The sequence below is a fragment of the Crocuta crocuta genome, unplaced genomic scaffold (assembly GCF_008692635.1).
Source record: "Crocuta crocuta isolate KB4526 unplaced genomic scaffold, BGI_CrCroc_1.0 scaffold322, whole genome shotgun sequence".
NCBI lineage: Eukaryota > Metazoa > Chordata > Mammalia > Carnivora > Hyaenidae > Crocuta > Crocuta crocuta.
The window spans coordinates 2290089-2307698 of NW_027532592.1; the positions used below are offsets into that span (position 1 = coordinate 2290089).

Consider the following 17610-nt stretch of genomic DNA (forward strand, 5'->3'; position numbering starts at 1 on the left):
TACTCAGCAGTGTGTACAGCGAATGAGCCAGGTAGTGTGCTGGGGCTCAGATAGAAACTTGCATTCGTCTTTCCTGTTTCAGAGATCTTCAGTTTTTTTAAAATTTAGAATTATTTTATATTTGACTCTTAGAATTTTAGCATCTGTTTATTTCAAAACTTTCAGAGACAAAGAGGCAGCATGGTATATTAGAAGGGCTTTGGAGCCTGACCGATCAGAGTTCGAATCCCACTTGTGCCACTCATGAGCAGTGTGATCTTAGCAATTTGTTTCACCTTTCTGAACCTGTTTTTTTCCCCTCCCAGAAAATGGGAATAATAGTTACTCTGAATGATAATGAAAGTGAGAGAGAATGTAGGACAAGTGCTTAGTGTGGTCCTGGGCTTAGACAGGTCCCAGTGAAACGGTCCCCGCTTAATCATTATCATCGCACAGTTTGTCCGTAGTTCTAAAAATCATTTCGTTGCCCAGAAGCACTTTAAAAAATGGGGTACGTTCAGACAACAATGAAGGGATTTTTCTTAAACATCATATTCTTGGATTTGGGGCAAGTTTTCGGAATGATGCATACAATGATGACTTCCACGTCGGCGTGTCCCTCTCTGAGCCAGCCGCGGGGTAGCCATGCTGGGACTTAAGTAGTCACATTAATAAGGGTTAGTAACATGCACTGTAGGGAGTTTGTGATAAATCAGTTGTAGATCGGATGCCGACTGACTACTGTGAGTGGAAATACAGGTTATGTACCATCACATTGAGGGTTGTTCCAGGAGCTCAAGTCAGAAGTGCAGCCGGCATCCAGGAGCCCGCTGGAGCCCGAATAGGCGAGAGCTGTCAGAACCATCTTTGCTGCTCTTCCTGCACGCACTGTGCTTTTCGCTTTCTGTCTTTTTCCGATGCTTTTCTCCTTTGCTTTTAGTCTAGTGGTGGAATGCTGGCCAGTCCCTCCTGAGCGGACATGCTGCCGCTTCTAATCAGCTGCAGAGATGAGCGCTTTCTGAGCTGCAGTTTTGAAAGACTTGTTCTACGGGTGTGGTCCGTCCTATGCTCTGGTTCACGTAACTGAGGCTCCGCCTTACGCACTTGACCTTCCCCTGGGGATCAGGGGAGGCTCTTCAGAGAAGGGGAGGGAGTCGGCATGGCAGACACCTCAGAAAGAATGTGCCTCAAATGACATCCCTGAAGTGTACAGCATTAAAGTCAGGGTATTGCTGTCATTAGATGGTGTGGTACTTGGTGAAACGTCCCTGAACATCGTCCACTCAGTAAGATGTGTCTGCTGTCTAGAAGCACAACAGATGAATTCTGTGGCCTTGATCTTTGTCAGAGGCAGATATATAGTTGTATTGAGTCTTTTTCAATTATTGTAATGAATATAAAGGGTTTTTTTTGTAATTTGTCTTATATATACAAAATGATTTTAATCACACTGAGTGATTAAAATGGCCTTGTGGTGGATAGAATTCATGACTTATTTTTTAATGTTTATTTTTGAGAGAGAGAGAGAAGGGAAGGGGCAGAGAAAGAGGGAGATACAGAATCTGAAGCAGGCTTCTGACTCTGAGCTGTCAGCACAGAGCCCAACATGGGGCTAGAAGGCGTGAACCATGAGGTCGTGACCTGAGCTGAAGTCAGATGCTCAACCGACTGAGCTCCCCAGGCACCCCCTTCATGACTTTTTTCTTGCTTATTTTTGTTAATTGTTGCTAGTGAAATTTTGGTAATAAGTTGGATGTATAATCAACTCTTTTCAAGTGCAATATAGAAATAAGAAATATTCAAGTAATTGAAATGGTGAATCGTCTGGTTCTATGTCAGAATTTCATTGAATTTCTGAACTCTCTGCTCTAATGTATTAGGAAATCTTTTAAACTGTCCCAGACATGATGAATGGCATGAAGGGTGACTATGTACCCCTCCGTAGATATTTAATAGTTCTTATTCCTTGGTCATTTGCACCACAAATTAGAATAATCAGAGATGTAATTTGCCAGAAGTGTCAGCTCTCCACACCATTTCCGGACTTCTGAGTTAGCCTTGGGAAGAAGTAAATTATGTGTGAATGATAACCTTTGTTTTGAGATCCTGTTATACAGTAGAAATCAAAGCTCCTTTTAAGTATTGGAGATTGGTGCTCTAATTTTTTTAGGCTCCCATTTTCAGCTCTAATAGGGCCTGTATGTATCAACCCACCTGGTCAGACTTTTTTTTTTTTTTTTAAGGAAGAAAGCTTAGAGCGAAAAAACTTTATTGAGATACAGTTCATACCAAACAATTCACTGACTCAAAGTGTATATTTTTGGTATATTATCTTACTAATTTTTAACATTGTGGTAAAGTCTATAAAATTTGCTATTTTAACCGTTTTTAAGTGTACAATTCATTGCATTAATTGCGTTCATTTCATAATGTCATACGACTGAATGTCATAAATCATGACTATTTATGTCCCACACTTTTTCATTATCCCAGAGAGAAATTCTGTAATCATTAAATAGTAACTCCCCGTTTTCTCCTCTCTCCCAGCTCCCGATAACTTCTAATTTACTTTCTATGAATTTGCCTGTTCTAGATATTTTGTGTAAATTGAAGCAAACAGTATTTGTCTTTCTTATGTTTGGCTTATTTCACCGAGCATAATGTCTTCAAGATTGAGCCATGGTGGACCATATATCAAAGTTTCATTTCTTCTTCACATTGAATAACTTATCACTGTGTGTATATACATGTTGTGTTTATCCTTTTTTCTACTGATGGACATTTGGGTTGTTTCTACCCTTCGGCTATTGTGAATCACGCTGACGAACACGGTGTTGTAGGATCTGTCTGAATCCCTTCTTTAAATTCCTGTGTGTGTATAGCTAGTGAAGGGCTTGCTAGCTCACAAGGTAAATGTTTGTTTAGCTCTTGGAGGACCTGCCAAACTGTTGGCCACAGCAGCTGTCCCATCTGCATTCCTACCGGCAGTGTGTGGGGCTCTGCTGTCTCCACATCCGGGCCAGTACTTACTTTAAGTTATTTTATTATCATGCTATTTTATTATGGCCATCCTGGAGAGTGTGTAGTGGTATCTTGTGATTTTGGTTTGCCTTTCCCTAATTATTGGTGAGGTTTAGCATCTTTTCATGTGCTTTTCAGCTATTTGTCTGTCTTTGGAGAAATACTTATTCAGACTTTCAACCAATTTTTGATAAGAGTTTTTCGTTCCTGAGTTATAGGAGTTCTTTATATGTTCTGTATTAATCCCTTATTCGATATATGATTTGCAACTATTTTTCCTCATTGTGAGTTGTCTTTTCTCTATCTTGATAGTGTACTTGGATGTCCAAAAATTTTTTAACTTTGATGAAGCCCAATCTACCTGTATTTTTTCTTTTACTGACTGCACCGTTTGTGTCCTACCCAAAAAATCATTTTGCGTCCTGTCTAAAAAAAAATCACAAAAGTTTCTCCCTATGTTTCCTTCAAAGAGTTTTATAGTTTTAGCGTATACGTTTAGGTCTTTGATGCATTTCAAGTTCATTAAAAGTAATTATGATCCAGGGCGCCTGGGTGGCTCACTCGGTTAAGCGTCCGCTGTCAGCTCAGGTCATGATCTCACGGCTCGTGGGTTCAAGCCCTGCGTCGGGCTCTGTGCTGACAGCTCAGAGCCTGGAGCCTGCTTCGGATTCTGTGTCTCCCTCTCTCTCTGACCCTCCCCTGCTCATGCTGCCCCCCCCTGCCATAAATAAAACATTAAAAAAAAAAGTAATTACGATCCATGTTCCCTTTTATGTATATGGACATCTAGTTTTCTGAGCACCATTTGTTGAGAAGGCTCTCCTGTCCTCTGTGAATGGTCTTGGCAACTTTGTCAAAATCAGGTGATCATATATGTGAACGTTTAATGGGATCCGTGTCAGTTACATCCTTTGGCTTGTTTCAGTCTTTGTTAAAGGTGAACAGATCTGAGTCTATAGTGTCGTAGGTAAGATGAGTTGCAATCAGAAGGAAGTGTGCGAGACCCACAGGTATATATTGTGGTGAGGGAGGCTCATGAGGACAAGCAGAAGAGTGAGATGCCCTTGAGCTGTGCTCCTTGGTACAGTGTGAATAGAACATGCCTCTGAACTAAGTAATCATCGGTAAGATGATTGTTTTACGTGAGGGATCAAGTTGCTTCCTCATGTGTGCAGTAGGTGTAAGGGCCTATAATCAACCAGTTGTTTTTTTTTTTTTTTTTTTTTTTTTTTTTTTTTTTTTTTGGGGGGTGGAGGGNGGACACCTAACCCACTAAGCCACCCAGGCGCCCCATCAACTAGTTGTTTACTCTTCTCAGGAACGTCTTCAGAGAACTCTTTTTTGGACGAATAATGACTAGTAATGATTTATTTTGTTCCTAAAGTTCACAGTTCATTTTTTCACGACCAATTGTTTTCACCAAACTCGATCACTAAACTTAAAGGTATATCACTAGGTTTAATGAAAAACATCATAGTTTCTCAGGTTGGAAAGAATATCAAGTTGTGAAAAAATTCTGGCCAAACAACTCAATTTTTGAGGTAACCATTTTCATTAAAATGAGTATTTTATTCACATACAAATTTTAAATTTTTTTATTAAAACTTTTCCTGTGCACACATATATATATAAAAGAGTTTATCAAACTTTTCTGCACAGTTCAGAGATGAAAATAAGATGTTCCCTTCTCTGTCCTTTGATCTAGCTTAAGAAATGCGATATGAACAGGATCTTAGAAACACCCCTGTGTGTCTATGTGTTTCCCCCCCCGCAGGATAAATCACCACCATGAAATTTCTTGCTTTTCTTTATAGATTTATCACTTTTATAAGTTCCTGTAGAATGTTATTTCTTTTTGCCTGTTTTTGAAGTTTAAAAGAAATCATACTGTATGTTTTCGGTGACTTCTTTCCTAAGCAGTGTGTTTTTGAGATTTATCTGCATTGCTTATGCTAGCCTTAAGCATAAAACCGTTATTTTGCTAGCAAAAATGGTTTTATTCAGGAATAATAGAGAATTGCATTTCAGGATATGCAAACTATAGGCAAGTCCAACAAAGAGAGGAGAGGAACATTATTTTATAGATAAGGAGGAGGAAATTGGGAGGGAGTTGTTTTGAACCAAGGCCTGTTTGGAGAAAAGCAACTGTTCAGGGTGTTGGATTCTCACCGGCTGAGCTGCAGGCATGACCGTTTCTTGTAGGAGAGATGCTGTGCTGGCTTGTCTTTCCCTGTTGGCGCTGGAATTCAGGATTCTTTCTTGTAAATGGTTTCTCTTCTGTAATTGACAGTTCTTCCTGTAATTGACATTGAGTGATACAGCTCCCACTCCAGCCTCCCCTTCTGCATCCAGAATCCACTTTAGTGAGATTTCCTTCTGTTAATTTTTCACACTTAAAACAGCTACGGTTTATTTTCACGTACTTACATTACTTGATTGCATGAATGAACCACAGTTTATTTATCTTCATGTTGATGGACATTTGTTTCCAGGTTTTCATTATTATGGATAATGCTGAATAGTACTGTCTTTTAGTTCCCATATGCAAAAATTTCTTTAGGTGATATATATCTAAGAAGGAATCTCTGGATAGCAGGATATACACATTTTCAGTTGAAATAGTTAAATGGGAAACTTAAATAAAGTGGTTGTATTCATTTACATTCCCACTAACAGTAGACAAGACCGTATTCCTTCCATCACTTGGTGTTATTAACTTTAATTTTTGCCAGATGTGTGAAATGGTCATTGTGGTTTTAGGTACATTTGTTTGATTACTAATGAGCTGTCTATCTTTTGATAGGTGTGGGCCATTGTGTTTTCTTCTCTGAAATACACAAGTTTTTAGTTGGTTTGTTTCTTTTAAATGGATTGGTAGGAGATCAGTGTGTATTCCGAATACCAATCCATTTTCAGTTATATGTGTCACAGCTAATTACTCCTGGTTAGTGTCTTGCTTTTAGGGTGCCTTCTGATGAAAAAAAAGTCTTAATTTTACACAGCAAGTTTATTCTTTTTAAAGTAAATTATTCTTATTTTGATTTAAAAGTTCTCCTCTAACCCAAAGTCATAGAGTCCTGTATGTTGTCTTTCAACAACCTGGTATGACTTTGTGTATCATGTGACATGACATACTATTCCAGTTGCACTCCTTTCCCGAAAATGACCATTGTCCCAAAGTCATGCGTTAAAATAGTCCATTCTTTTCCCACCATTGTATTCTGCCAGTACTATTAAAAATCATGTCCATACGTGTGTGCGTTGCTTCTGGGCTGTTTGTTTGGTCAATGTGTCCATCTTCTTGGCACACATACTATTTTAATTACCACAGTTTTTTTTTTTAATAGTGCAAGTCTTTTTTGTTTTTCTGTTTCTTTAAAATTTTTTGTCAAAAGTGTCTTGATTATTTAGGTTTTTTTGTTCATCCTTGTAAATTTTAATTTTTAAATGTTCATTTATTTTTGAGAGAGAGAGAGAGAGAAATGGAGTGTGACCAGGGGAGGGGCAGAGAGAGAGAGGGAGACACAGAATCCCAAGCAGGCTCCAGGCTCTGAGCTGTCAGCACAGAGCCCAATGTGGGGCTCAAACCCACAAACTGTGAGATCATGACCTGAGCTGAAGTCGGACACTCAACCGACTGAGCCACCTAGGCGCCCCTTAAAAAATATTTTTTTAATGTTTATTTTTGAAAGAAAGAGAGCGAGCACATGCGAACACGTGAGCAGAGGAGGGGCAGAAAGAGGGAGACACAGAATCTGAGGCAGGTCCTTATAAATTTTAGAATTGTCAAGTTCATGAAAATCTTGGTTGGGATTTTCATTTTAATTACATCAAATTGCAGATATGTGTGGTGGAGAATTGACGTTTTAATGAACCAATGCCTTCCTATCCAAGTACTTTTTATTTGGGTCTTTAACATCTTTCAGTAAACCTTTGGCGTATATTAAGGGCAGATACATCTTTTGATAGATTTATTGATAGGTACTTTCAATAGTCCCATCATAAATATGTTTCCAGATGATTTTCCAAAATCTTTTTTGTTATGTAGGAGTGAAATTGACTTTTGCAAGTTATTTATGTCTATCAACTTGCTTGACTCAATCATTGCAATCATGATGTGTGTTGATGTTTTTGTGGGCTTTTAATTTTCTCTCCGTGCTATACCTTTCATCTCCATGACTTTTTTGTTTTATCACTGGAAGTTTATACTCTTAATCTCCTTCACCTAATTTGCCCATCCTCCCACCCACCCCCCCTGGCAACCATTGGTTTGTTCTCTGTCATTAGGAGTCTGAGTTTTGTTTGGTGGAGGGTAATGTATTTGAAATAATTTATTTGCATGTAGAGGACTCACTTTAAAATATTATGGATCATTTCAACTTGAAGCAAATTTTTATGGAAGATGCATTTTAATACATCTCAAACACATCTGGAATATAGTTGACACGCAGTGTTATGTTAGTCTTAGGTGTTCAGCGTAGTAACTCTACTTGTTTGTGTTGCTGCCGTCTGACCCCACACGACGCCATTACAACGTCACTGACTGCATTTGCCACGCTGTGCCTTTTATTCCCGTGACTTAGTGATGCCATAACTGAGGGCCTGTATTTCCACTTTCACCAGCTCCCACCCCCTCCCCGCTGGCAATCATCAGTTTGTTCTCTGTATTTCCAGGTCTGATTCATTTGTTTTGTTTTTGTTTTTAGATTCGGCTTTCTCAGTCCCACTTACTTCACTTGGCGTAATGCCCTCTATCCATCCGTGTTGTCCCAGATGGCAAGATCTCACCCTTTTTTATGGCTGTGTAATCAGTCACTTACGGCCGACTTGCTTCCATAGCTTGGCTATTGTAAATAATGCCACAGGAAACGTTACATATCTTTTTGAATTAGTGGTTTCATTTTCTGTGGATAAATAGTAATGGAATTATTGGATCATGTATTCTATTTTTAATATTTTGAGGAACCTCCATATTTTCCATCGTTGTTGTCCTAGTTTGCATTCTCATCAGCAGATGAGAATATATATATATATATATGTAATTTTTTTTCTTCAGAGAGAGAAAGAAAGCGTGATCAGGGGAGGGGCAGAGGGAGAGGGAAAGAGAGAATCTCAAGTATGCGCCACACCCAGCTCAGAGCCCCATGTGGGGCTCGATCTCACAACTGTGGGATCATGACCTGAGCCAAAATCAAGAGTTGGACACACTGAACTGACTGAGCCCCGCAGGTGCCCCATCTTGTCGGCGATACTAGCCATTCAGCCTGGTGTGAGGTGATAGCTCAGTGTGGTTTTGGTCTGCTTGTGGGGTTTTCTCCGCAGATAATCACCTCATCAGTGCCTCACCTCGTAACAGCTTGCTTTCTTCCTTTTCTTAGGTTTGTTACTTTTCCTGCTGCACTGACTTGTATCATTATTAAAATGCTAATTAGAGCTGATAATATCAATTGTTTTAATAGAAGACCTTCCTATGTGCTCCGGGTTGTGAAGAGAATGCTTTTAACAGTGGTACGTTTTGTGTTCTGCTAGTGCCACTGTTGACGCTGTTATCAGACCATGGAAGTTTCCTTTTGTTTCTCATTGTTAAAAGTGTAGTTTTTAAAAGTAGCATGAAGGTTGTGTAGTTTTATTGAACAGGGTCTGTATATAAATATATTTGTTAAGATATTGACATTTTCTTCAATCTCTTTATGTCATGAATTCTGTTAATCAGTTTTCTAATATTAAAACAACCTTGCATTCTTTTCTTTTTTTTTTTTAATGTTTACTTTTGAGAGAGAGAGAGAGGCAGACAGAGCGTGAGCAGAAGGGCAGAGAGAGAGGGAGACACAGAATCTGAAGCAGGCTCCAGACTGAGCGTTAGCACAGAGCCTGATGCGGGGCTCAAACTCACAAACCATGAGATCATGACCTGAGCCAAAGTCAGAGGCTTTGTTACAGAGCCATCCAGGCACCCCAAACAACCTTGCATACTTGGGATAAACTCAACTAGGTCATGCTATTCTATTTATAAATTGCTTGATTAATCAGTTTAATTTGATAAGATTTTTTGCATCTGTATTCATGAACAACCTTATCTGTATTTTTGGCATGAGGTTAGGATGAAATGATAGCTTTTCCTCTGGGTTTATTTTTTGGACAATTTGTTTTAATGTGGGAATTACCTCTTTGTTAATGTGTATAGTTGAACTTGTGGGTAAAACTGTTTAGGATTGGTCTTTTCTTTGTGGAAGATTTTTACTCACTGAGTCAACTTATTTATTGGAGAGTTCATATTTTCAATTTTGAAAAAATCAGTTACTCATTCTAGGAATTTGTTCACTTTTACATTTTTAGATTTATTGGCATAAGCTTTTAGTGATCTTCTCTTACTACCCATTTAATCTCAGCAGCATCTGGAGTTTTGTCCAGTTTCTCATTCCTAATGACTTTTCTGTTGTTTTTATTAGTTTTTTCAGTGAACCATTCTTTGGCCTTGTTGAACTTACCTATTAAATGGTTATTTTAAAATTAGTTTTATTTTGCTTTCTTACATTTTTGTTTCCTTCTACTGTGAGTTTATTCTTTTGCTACAATATTTTATGTTGTCTGGTTAACACTTTAATTTTTAAGCTTCTTTACTAATGTAAATGTCGAGAGCTCCCCCACCCCTCAGTATATACTGATTTAGACTGTGTTATAGAACTTTTGATGTATTTTGTTACTATATAATCCTGAGTATTTTTGAATTATTAATTTCTTCTTTAAAATTGTTTTTGGATATCAGAGTTTATGGTTTTTCCTGGGAATATTTCTGTTAGTGATTTTTTTTTTTTTTTACCAATAGTTTATTGTCAAGTTGATTTCCATATAACACCCGGTGCTCATCCCCACACGTGCCCTCCTCCATGTGTTAGTGATTTTTTTAATGTTTATTTATTTTGAGAGCGAACACAAGTGGGGGAGGGGTGCAGAGAGAGAGAGAGAGAGAGAGAGAGAGAGAGAGAGACCTGAGCCGTCAAGAGTTGGTCACTTAACTGACTGAACCACCCAGGTGCCCCTCTGTTATAGATTTCTAATTACACTATACTCATGTAATTTGGTTTTTATGTTCCCAACACTTTGAAATTCTTTGGAGGTAGTTTTAAGTCTTGGCATGTTATCAAAATTTGTAGCAGCTTTGTGTGTGTTTCAAAATGATATTCTCCAACTCATCCCTGGTGCATTCCAGGCATGGTGCTCAGTTTCTTTGTTTTTGGTTTTGTTTTTTTTTTATGGTCCATTTGCACTGACAATTACTGAGAGGGTTATAGTAAAATACAGGAAGATGAGTTTGTTTCTTTTATATCTGTTGGTTTGGCTTTACCTATCTTGAGCTTGTGTTACTGGTATATACATGTTTAGAATCATTGTGTCCTGGTTAGTTCAACATTTTTTTTAAGCACTGTGTATGGCTCTTTTTAATCTTTATTCTACTAATGCCTTTCCCCCGATATCTCTTTTGCCAATTACTAATATGCCTTAGTTTTTTTGTAGGAGGGGGAGGGTTAATATTAGCCTCTACTTTTTCCGAAATTTTGCATAAATTTGGGGGAGAACCTACTCAAACAAGAAAAAACTCCACAGAATTTTAGAGAGGACCAGCACATCTAAATATTATGTACTTGGAAGAATAATTGTAAAATGTGCAAACTTCCAGCTGTGTTGGTAAGGAAAAACAATGAAAATAGATCCAGATATACAATATTAGCACCTAAAAAGGGATCAAACCTATCTGTCTTCTAGATTTTTAAAACAAAAGAATATTATTTCACTTTATTCCAATAAATTTGAAAATTTCAGCACGTGTATAAATTTGTAGAAAAATATTAACACAGCTGTCACAGAAGAAATAAAAAACATGAAAATGGCAATAATGTGAAAGAAGTCAGTTATCAAAAGATGTTTGCACTAGCACGTTTTTTTCAGACCTTATAATCAATTTCTGCTTTTGCCTTCTAAAAGTTTTGTAGTTTTGGTTTTCACCTTGAGCTCTTTAAGCAACCTGAATTTTGTTTTGAGACTAAACAAGGAGAGAAAGCTACTCAACTTATTTAATGAGGTTGATTTGTCATGGGTCCCAAAGTAGATGAAGACAGTGTAGGAAAAAAGTCATTGTAGACTGACATTATCTATGAGCACAGATGCAAAATGTTAAGTAGAGTCAAAGCAAAGCAATGCCGTGTGTTTATTAACTAAATACATCACACCTAAGTATGGTTTGTCTCACGGTATATAAAGATGACTCAACTTCTAAAACCTTTTTAAGTAATAGGTCAAATTAAGAGAATGAAATAGAAACCCAGATCTTCCCGGAGATTGTAATTAACAGCCTCACCGGCTCCGTATGAGAATCCCTGTTACTCACATACCCGCAGACACTTGGTGGTTTCAGGTTTTTTGTTTTTGGCCCATTTGGTAGGTAAGTAATCGAATATTTCTAGTATGTTTATTTGCATTTCTGTGATTTCTTGTGAGTATTATTTTCTGTTTATTAGCCATGTGTAGTCACACTGAAAATTTTAAACGGAAAAGTAACACCTACTGCATAATTTGTTTACTTGAGGACAGGGACTGCTTATTTTTTGTGTCTCTAACATCTTACAAAGTGGCTGACATACAGCCGGTAGGAGAAGGTACTAGTTGAGTGAGTTGAGTAAATGATTAGTACAACTGTGAGCCTTCCAAAGAAGTTTGTGACTTAACTCATTTTTGAATGCTTAAAAATAGAATAGTTTTGAAGTGTCCAAGGATTTTTACTTGCAGGTTCCAGGATGTAAAGAGTAGATAGGATTGTTTTTTACTTATTTATTTTAATGTATTTTTAAAAATGTTCATTTTTGAGACAGAGAGAGACAGAAAGCGAGCAGGGGAGGGACAGAGAGAGAGGGAGACACAGAATCCTAAGCAGGCTCCAGGCTCTGAGCTGTCAGCACAGAGCCTGATGCGGGGCTCGAACCCACGAACCGCAAGATCATGAACTGAGCTGAAGTCAGATGCTTAACTGACTGAGCCACCTAGGCGCCCTTAGGATTGTTTTTTAAATTTCTTTCAGTGCTGTAGGTTCCCATAAAACTTGGATCAACGGACAACATCTTTCATCCTAATCACACGTGATTTTAGAGTATTCATCTGCTTGGTGCTTTCAGGGTACGTGCTACTGCCCAGAAGACTAGCATTGCTGATTGTTTGTCTACTGTTTTGTACCTTTGCTAAAAGATCATTTTAACAGCCATTTGCTTCCCTAAATTGTATTTCATTTACTCTAGTTAAAAAAAAATAGTTTCTTTTCCTGTTTTGTAATACCGTTTCAGAGGTTTGAAAGGCCTACATTTTTGACCGTTTAGATAAGTACCCAGAAGGAGGTGCGTGCATGGAATTATCCTTGAAGAACTGAACTGGATTATAAATAACTGTGGTGGTCTGTGAGGAAATGCTGGTTTTGGATTTAGGGTCAGTAATGAGACCAGGATACAGAGCATACACTTTATTTGGGGTCAGGTTATTTGGAAGTCTTGAGCCGGGGCGGGGCGGGGACGGACATCCAGGGAAGTAGAAGATGTATTTAAAGGACTGCGAAGCGTGAGGTTGTCGGTTGCCATGCAGCGTGTTAGCTGTCGCTGGCAACTAGGCTTCCCCTGGTCTCATAGTGTCTGGCTCCGCATCTTTAATTTCTCTGTTCCGTACCTGCCCTCTTACGAGCTATTTCTGAAACGCTGGTATAGAAGCTGGGAAAGGGAGGGACACTGGCGTCAGCGTACTGCTCGACAGGTGGATAGATGACTGCTCTTCCTTGCCGTTCCCTTACACCCCTCCTCCACCTTTGCAAAGAGTTTGCTTGTCGGTAACGTTTCCTCCATTTGTGATATACTTCCCTTTCCTTTTGGGCCCCTGACTGGTACACAGTGGCCACAGTCTCAACAGTTTGTCCAGTCCAGTTTGTTGAAACCCGGGGTGCCTTAGTCATTTCATCAAGGTGTTCTTTGACTTGGCAGTGTGGTTTTGTGTCCTGTCTTTCTAGGGTGAGAGCCTCCATATCTTCATTCAAAATTGTTCTTCCTTTGACTGGCATCTTCTCCACTGTGTGGATTCCAAATGCAGAGCCCATCTGTTTCCTTGTTGTCTAAAAGATTGACACAGAAATCTCTACTAGGCTGAGATATGCAGTGTGGAATACCCTTCTTTTCTAAATTAGTAGGACCAGATACCTTCAGAACAGATCAGGTTGTAAGGGCTCTATTTCACTTTCCTAATGCTCAAATAAATATGACTCTTGCTCCATGGAAGGAAGGGGAAGAGAGCTCTACCCATATATGATGACCTTGTTTTTTAAATTATCACAATTGTTTTACTTTGATACTTTTTAAATGTTTATTTGGTTATTTTGAGAGCGAGCGAGCGAGACATGAGCAGGGAAGGGGCAGAGAGAAGGGGAGAGAGAATCCCAAGCAGATGCTGCACTGACAGCGCAGAGCCTGATGTGGGATGTTACCTCCTAAACCGTGAGATCATGACCTGAGCCGAAATCAAGACTCAGACTGAGCCACCCAGGGGCCCCAGAAATGTTCAGTTTTGATGATGTGCGTTTGATTTAATTTGGGGCACTCATTAAAAATTGATTTCAGAAGTAGGATTTAGTGATTCATCACTTCCATATAGTACCCAGCGTTCATCTCAAGTGCCCTCCTCAGTGCCCATCACCCATTTAGCCCATCCCACCTCCCCTCCAGCAACTCTATATTTGTTCTCTAGTTAAGAGTCTCTTATGGTTTACCTCCCTCTCTTGTTTTTATGTTATTTTTCCGCCCATTATGTTTGTTTCTTAAATTCCACATATGTGTGAAGTCATATGGTAGTTTTCTTTCTTCGACTTATTTCACTTAGCATAATACACTCTTGTTCCATCTATATCATTGCAAATGGCAAGATTTCATTCTTTTTGACGGCCGAGTAATATTCCAGTGCACATGTATACCACATTTTCTTTATCCATTCATCAGTCGATGGACATTTAGATTCTTTCCGTAATTTGGCTGTTGTTGATAGTGCTGCTGTAAACATTGGGGTGCATGTGCCCCTTTCAGTCAGTAGTTTTGTGTCCTTTGGATAAATACGTAATAGTGCAATTGCAGGGTCTTCGGGTAGTTGGGTCTTTAACTTTTTGAGGAACTTCCACACTGTTTTCCAGAGTGGTTGCACCGGTTTGCATTCCCACCAGCAGTGCAAGAGGGTTTCTCTTTCTCCACATCCTCGCCAACATCTGTGGTTTCCTGAGTTGTTAATTCTAGCCATTTTGACCGGGGTGAGGTGGTAACTCACCGTGGTTTTGATTTGTATTTCCCTGATGATGAGCGACATTGAGCATCTTTCCATGTGTCTGTTAGCCATCTCTGTGTCGTCTTTGGAGAAATGTCTCATGTCTTCTGCTTGTTTCTTAACTGGATTATTAAGTTAATAGTAATTATTAATTATCAAACTAATAAGCTCTTTATAGATTTTGGATACTAGCCATTTACCAGATATGTCATTTGTAGATATCTTCTCCCATTCCTTAGGTTGCCTTTTAATATTGTTGATTGTTTCCTTTGCTGTGCAGATGCTTTGTATCTCAATGAGGTCCCAGTAGTTCACTTTTGCTCTTGTTTCCCATGCCTCCAGAGACAGGTCTGTTAAGAAGTTGCGGTGGCCAAAGTCAAAGAGGTTGCTGCCTGTGTTCTCTAGGATTTTGGTGGTTTCCTGCTTCACATTTAGGTCTTTCATCCATGTTGAATTTGTTTTCATGTGCGGTATAAGAAAGTGGTCCAGTTTCATTCGTTTGCATGTTGCTGTCCTGTTTTCCCACCGCCATTTGTTGAAAATACTTCCTTTTTCCCGTGGATATTCTTAACTGCTTTGTTGAAGATGAGTGGACCATATAGTTGTGGTCCATTTTTCAGTCTGTTCTCTTCCATTGATCGATGTGTCCTTTTTTTTTTTTTTTTTTTTTTGCCACAACTATACTGTTTTGATGACTATAGCTTTATAATACAGCTTGATGTCTGAAATTGTGATGACTCATACTTTGCTTTTCTATTTGGGGACTTTTCTGGTTGCATACAAATTTTAGAATTGTTTGTTCTAGCTCTGTGAAAAATGTTGGTGTTCTATTTATAGGGACTGTATTGAATGTGTAGATTGCTTTGGGTTGTATAGACATTTTAACAGTGTTCTTCCAAATCATGAACATGGTATTCCATTTCCATTTCTTTGTATGTTCAGTTTCTTTCATAAGTGTTCTATAGTTCTCAGAGTACAGATCTAATTTTTACCTCTTTGATTAGGTTTATTCCTGGTATGTTATGATTTTTGGTGCAATTGTAAAAGGTATCGATTCCTTGATTTCTCTTTCTTCTGCTTCATTATTGATGTGTAGACATGCAACGGATTTCTGTACATTGATGTATCCCGGGACTTCGCTGAATTCATGTGTCTATTCCATTAGAGTTTTGGTGGAGTCTTTCAGGCTTTCCATGTGGAGTATCATGTCATCTGTGAAGAGTGAAAGTTTGACTTCTTCCCTGTTGATTTGGATGCCTTTTCTTTCTTCTTGTTGCCTGATGGCTGAGGCTAGGACTTCCAGTACTATGTTGAGCAAGTGGTGAGAGTGGACATTCCTGTCATATTCCTGACCTTCGGGAAAAAGCTCTCGGTTTTTCCCTGTTGAGGATGATATTAGCTGTGGGCCCTTTGTATGTGGCCTTCATGATGTTGAGGTACATTCCTTCTCAAGCTACTTTCTTGATGGTTTTTAATCAAGAAAGGATGCTGTATTTTGTCAAATGCTTTTTTGGATCTATTGAGAGAACCATATGGTTCTTATCCTTTCTTTTATTACTGTGGTCCATCATACTGATTGGCGAATATCCATATATAATGACCTTTTAATCACATTACTCTTTTTTTGTGTGAGAATAAATAGGGAAATGAGGAGAGGAAAGGAAGCAAGTCTACATTTCTCTTAGAGGCAGCAGGCAATTGATTTTGTAATTTTTAAAAAATGTCAATTTATCCCCTTAATTAATAATATGTTTAAATTCTTTGTATGGTATTCAAGGCCATTTACATTTCCACTTTCCAGCTCCGATTTCTTTGCATTTCTTCGTTTCATCTCAAAATTCTGTAACGACAATGGATTCTTTAGTGCTAATCACCTCAAGTTCATTTCCTTCCTCTCTCTTCATTTGCTTATATTGCTCCCTGTGCCTGGAACGTCTACACCGCAAACCCAGGCAAAGTAGCAGAATTGTACTTTGTTCTCAAGGTCCGGGTCCTGTGGTAATTCCTCTGTGAAGTATTAGTGTTCCGTCCTCACCTGTTCTGAAGCACTTTATATTTACCTCCATTACAAGTTTCATCACATTCTTAAGTTTTGTCCGTGTGCCTACTATCTGTCCTAAGGGCTCAGAACTTCTTGAGGGAAGGTACTATATTGTAATCTTATTTGTTCAGACTCTAGTGATTGCTACCATGCTTTGTGTAGTGTGTACTCTTGCTAAGGGTGTGTTAAAAGGATAAATAAATGAATGAGTATGAAAGAAATCTGAATTTACTTGACGGGAATTGCTGAAACTCCCTTGGGTACCATGAAAATTGCTTTTACTTCTCGGACATTTTTGTTCAAATGTGTATCTAGCATTGAGAATATTTAGAATATGCAGAATATTTAACATGAAAATAAACTGGTCTCATTTGTAGATCCCTGTTCCTTTGCATTATTTCATATGTTATTAGGTGCTTAAAAATACATTCTCAACAAAAATATAATTCACATGTAAGAAATAAAGGAAATTGGGGCACCTGGGTGGCTCACTCGGTTAAGCGTCCGCCTTCAGCTCAGGTCATGATGTCACGGTTCATGGGTTCAAGCCCTGAGTCGGGCTCTGTGCTGACAGCTCAGAGCCTGGAGCCTGCTTCAGATTCTGTGTCTCCCTCTCTCTGCCCCTCTCCTGCTCACCTCTTTCTCTCTCTCTCAAAAATAAATATAAACAGAAAGGAAATTGTTTTCTTATGGATATTAAATCTATTCTCAATATAGTATGATGGGATTATGAAACTCTTTGACTTCATTCCTAATCATAATTTGAATTTTTATTGTTTAAGAAATGCCATTCTGTGTATATAATTTGCATCACATTTCATTAAGAAAGTAACCGATGTTGCTCTTTCGTTTCAGCCAAACCATTTACTTCTAAAGTGAAACAGATGCGACTCCATAGAGAAGACTTTGAGATATTGAAGGTGATTGGTCGAGGAGCTTTTGGAGAGGTAAGAAAGCAAGTTTTTATAAAAGTTCTGCCGAATGGTTTGGAAGTGATTTTATACAGTCTGTGAGGCAGTTTAACTGAAGTATGATTTCCTTGCTGTCGTAACTGAAACAGTTGATTAGAAAATATATTAGAGTTGGAATGAAATATTTCTACATGGAATTTTTTTCCAAGATATTTTTCTTCTTCGTAGGTCGATAAGGTTGACTATGCTTCTGGACTCTCTCCTCCGATGGCATGTCTGTCTCTCCTGTAGCTTACAAAGTCTCCCCATCTGGCAGTGCACGTG

At 38.6% G+C, this 17610-nt stretch overlaps 1 protein-coding gene across 1 annotated transcript in view; it reads left to right on the forward strand.

Annotated features, from left to right (window-relative positions):
- The window catches only part of CDC42BPA (CDC42 binding protein kinase alpha), a 285304-nt gene that overhangs the window by 46562 nt on the left and 221132 nt on the right, over positions 1–17610 (forward strand). Inside the window, exon 2 of the mRNA XM_077779914.1 lies at positions 17231–17322. Coding sequence (XP_077636040.1) covers positions 17231–17322 — 92 coding nt within the window. The remainder of the gene's footprint in view (positions 1–17230; positions 17323–17610) is intronic.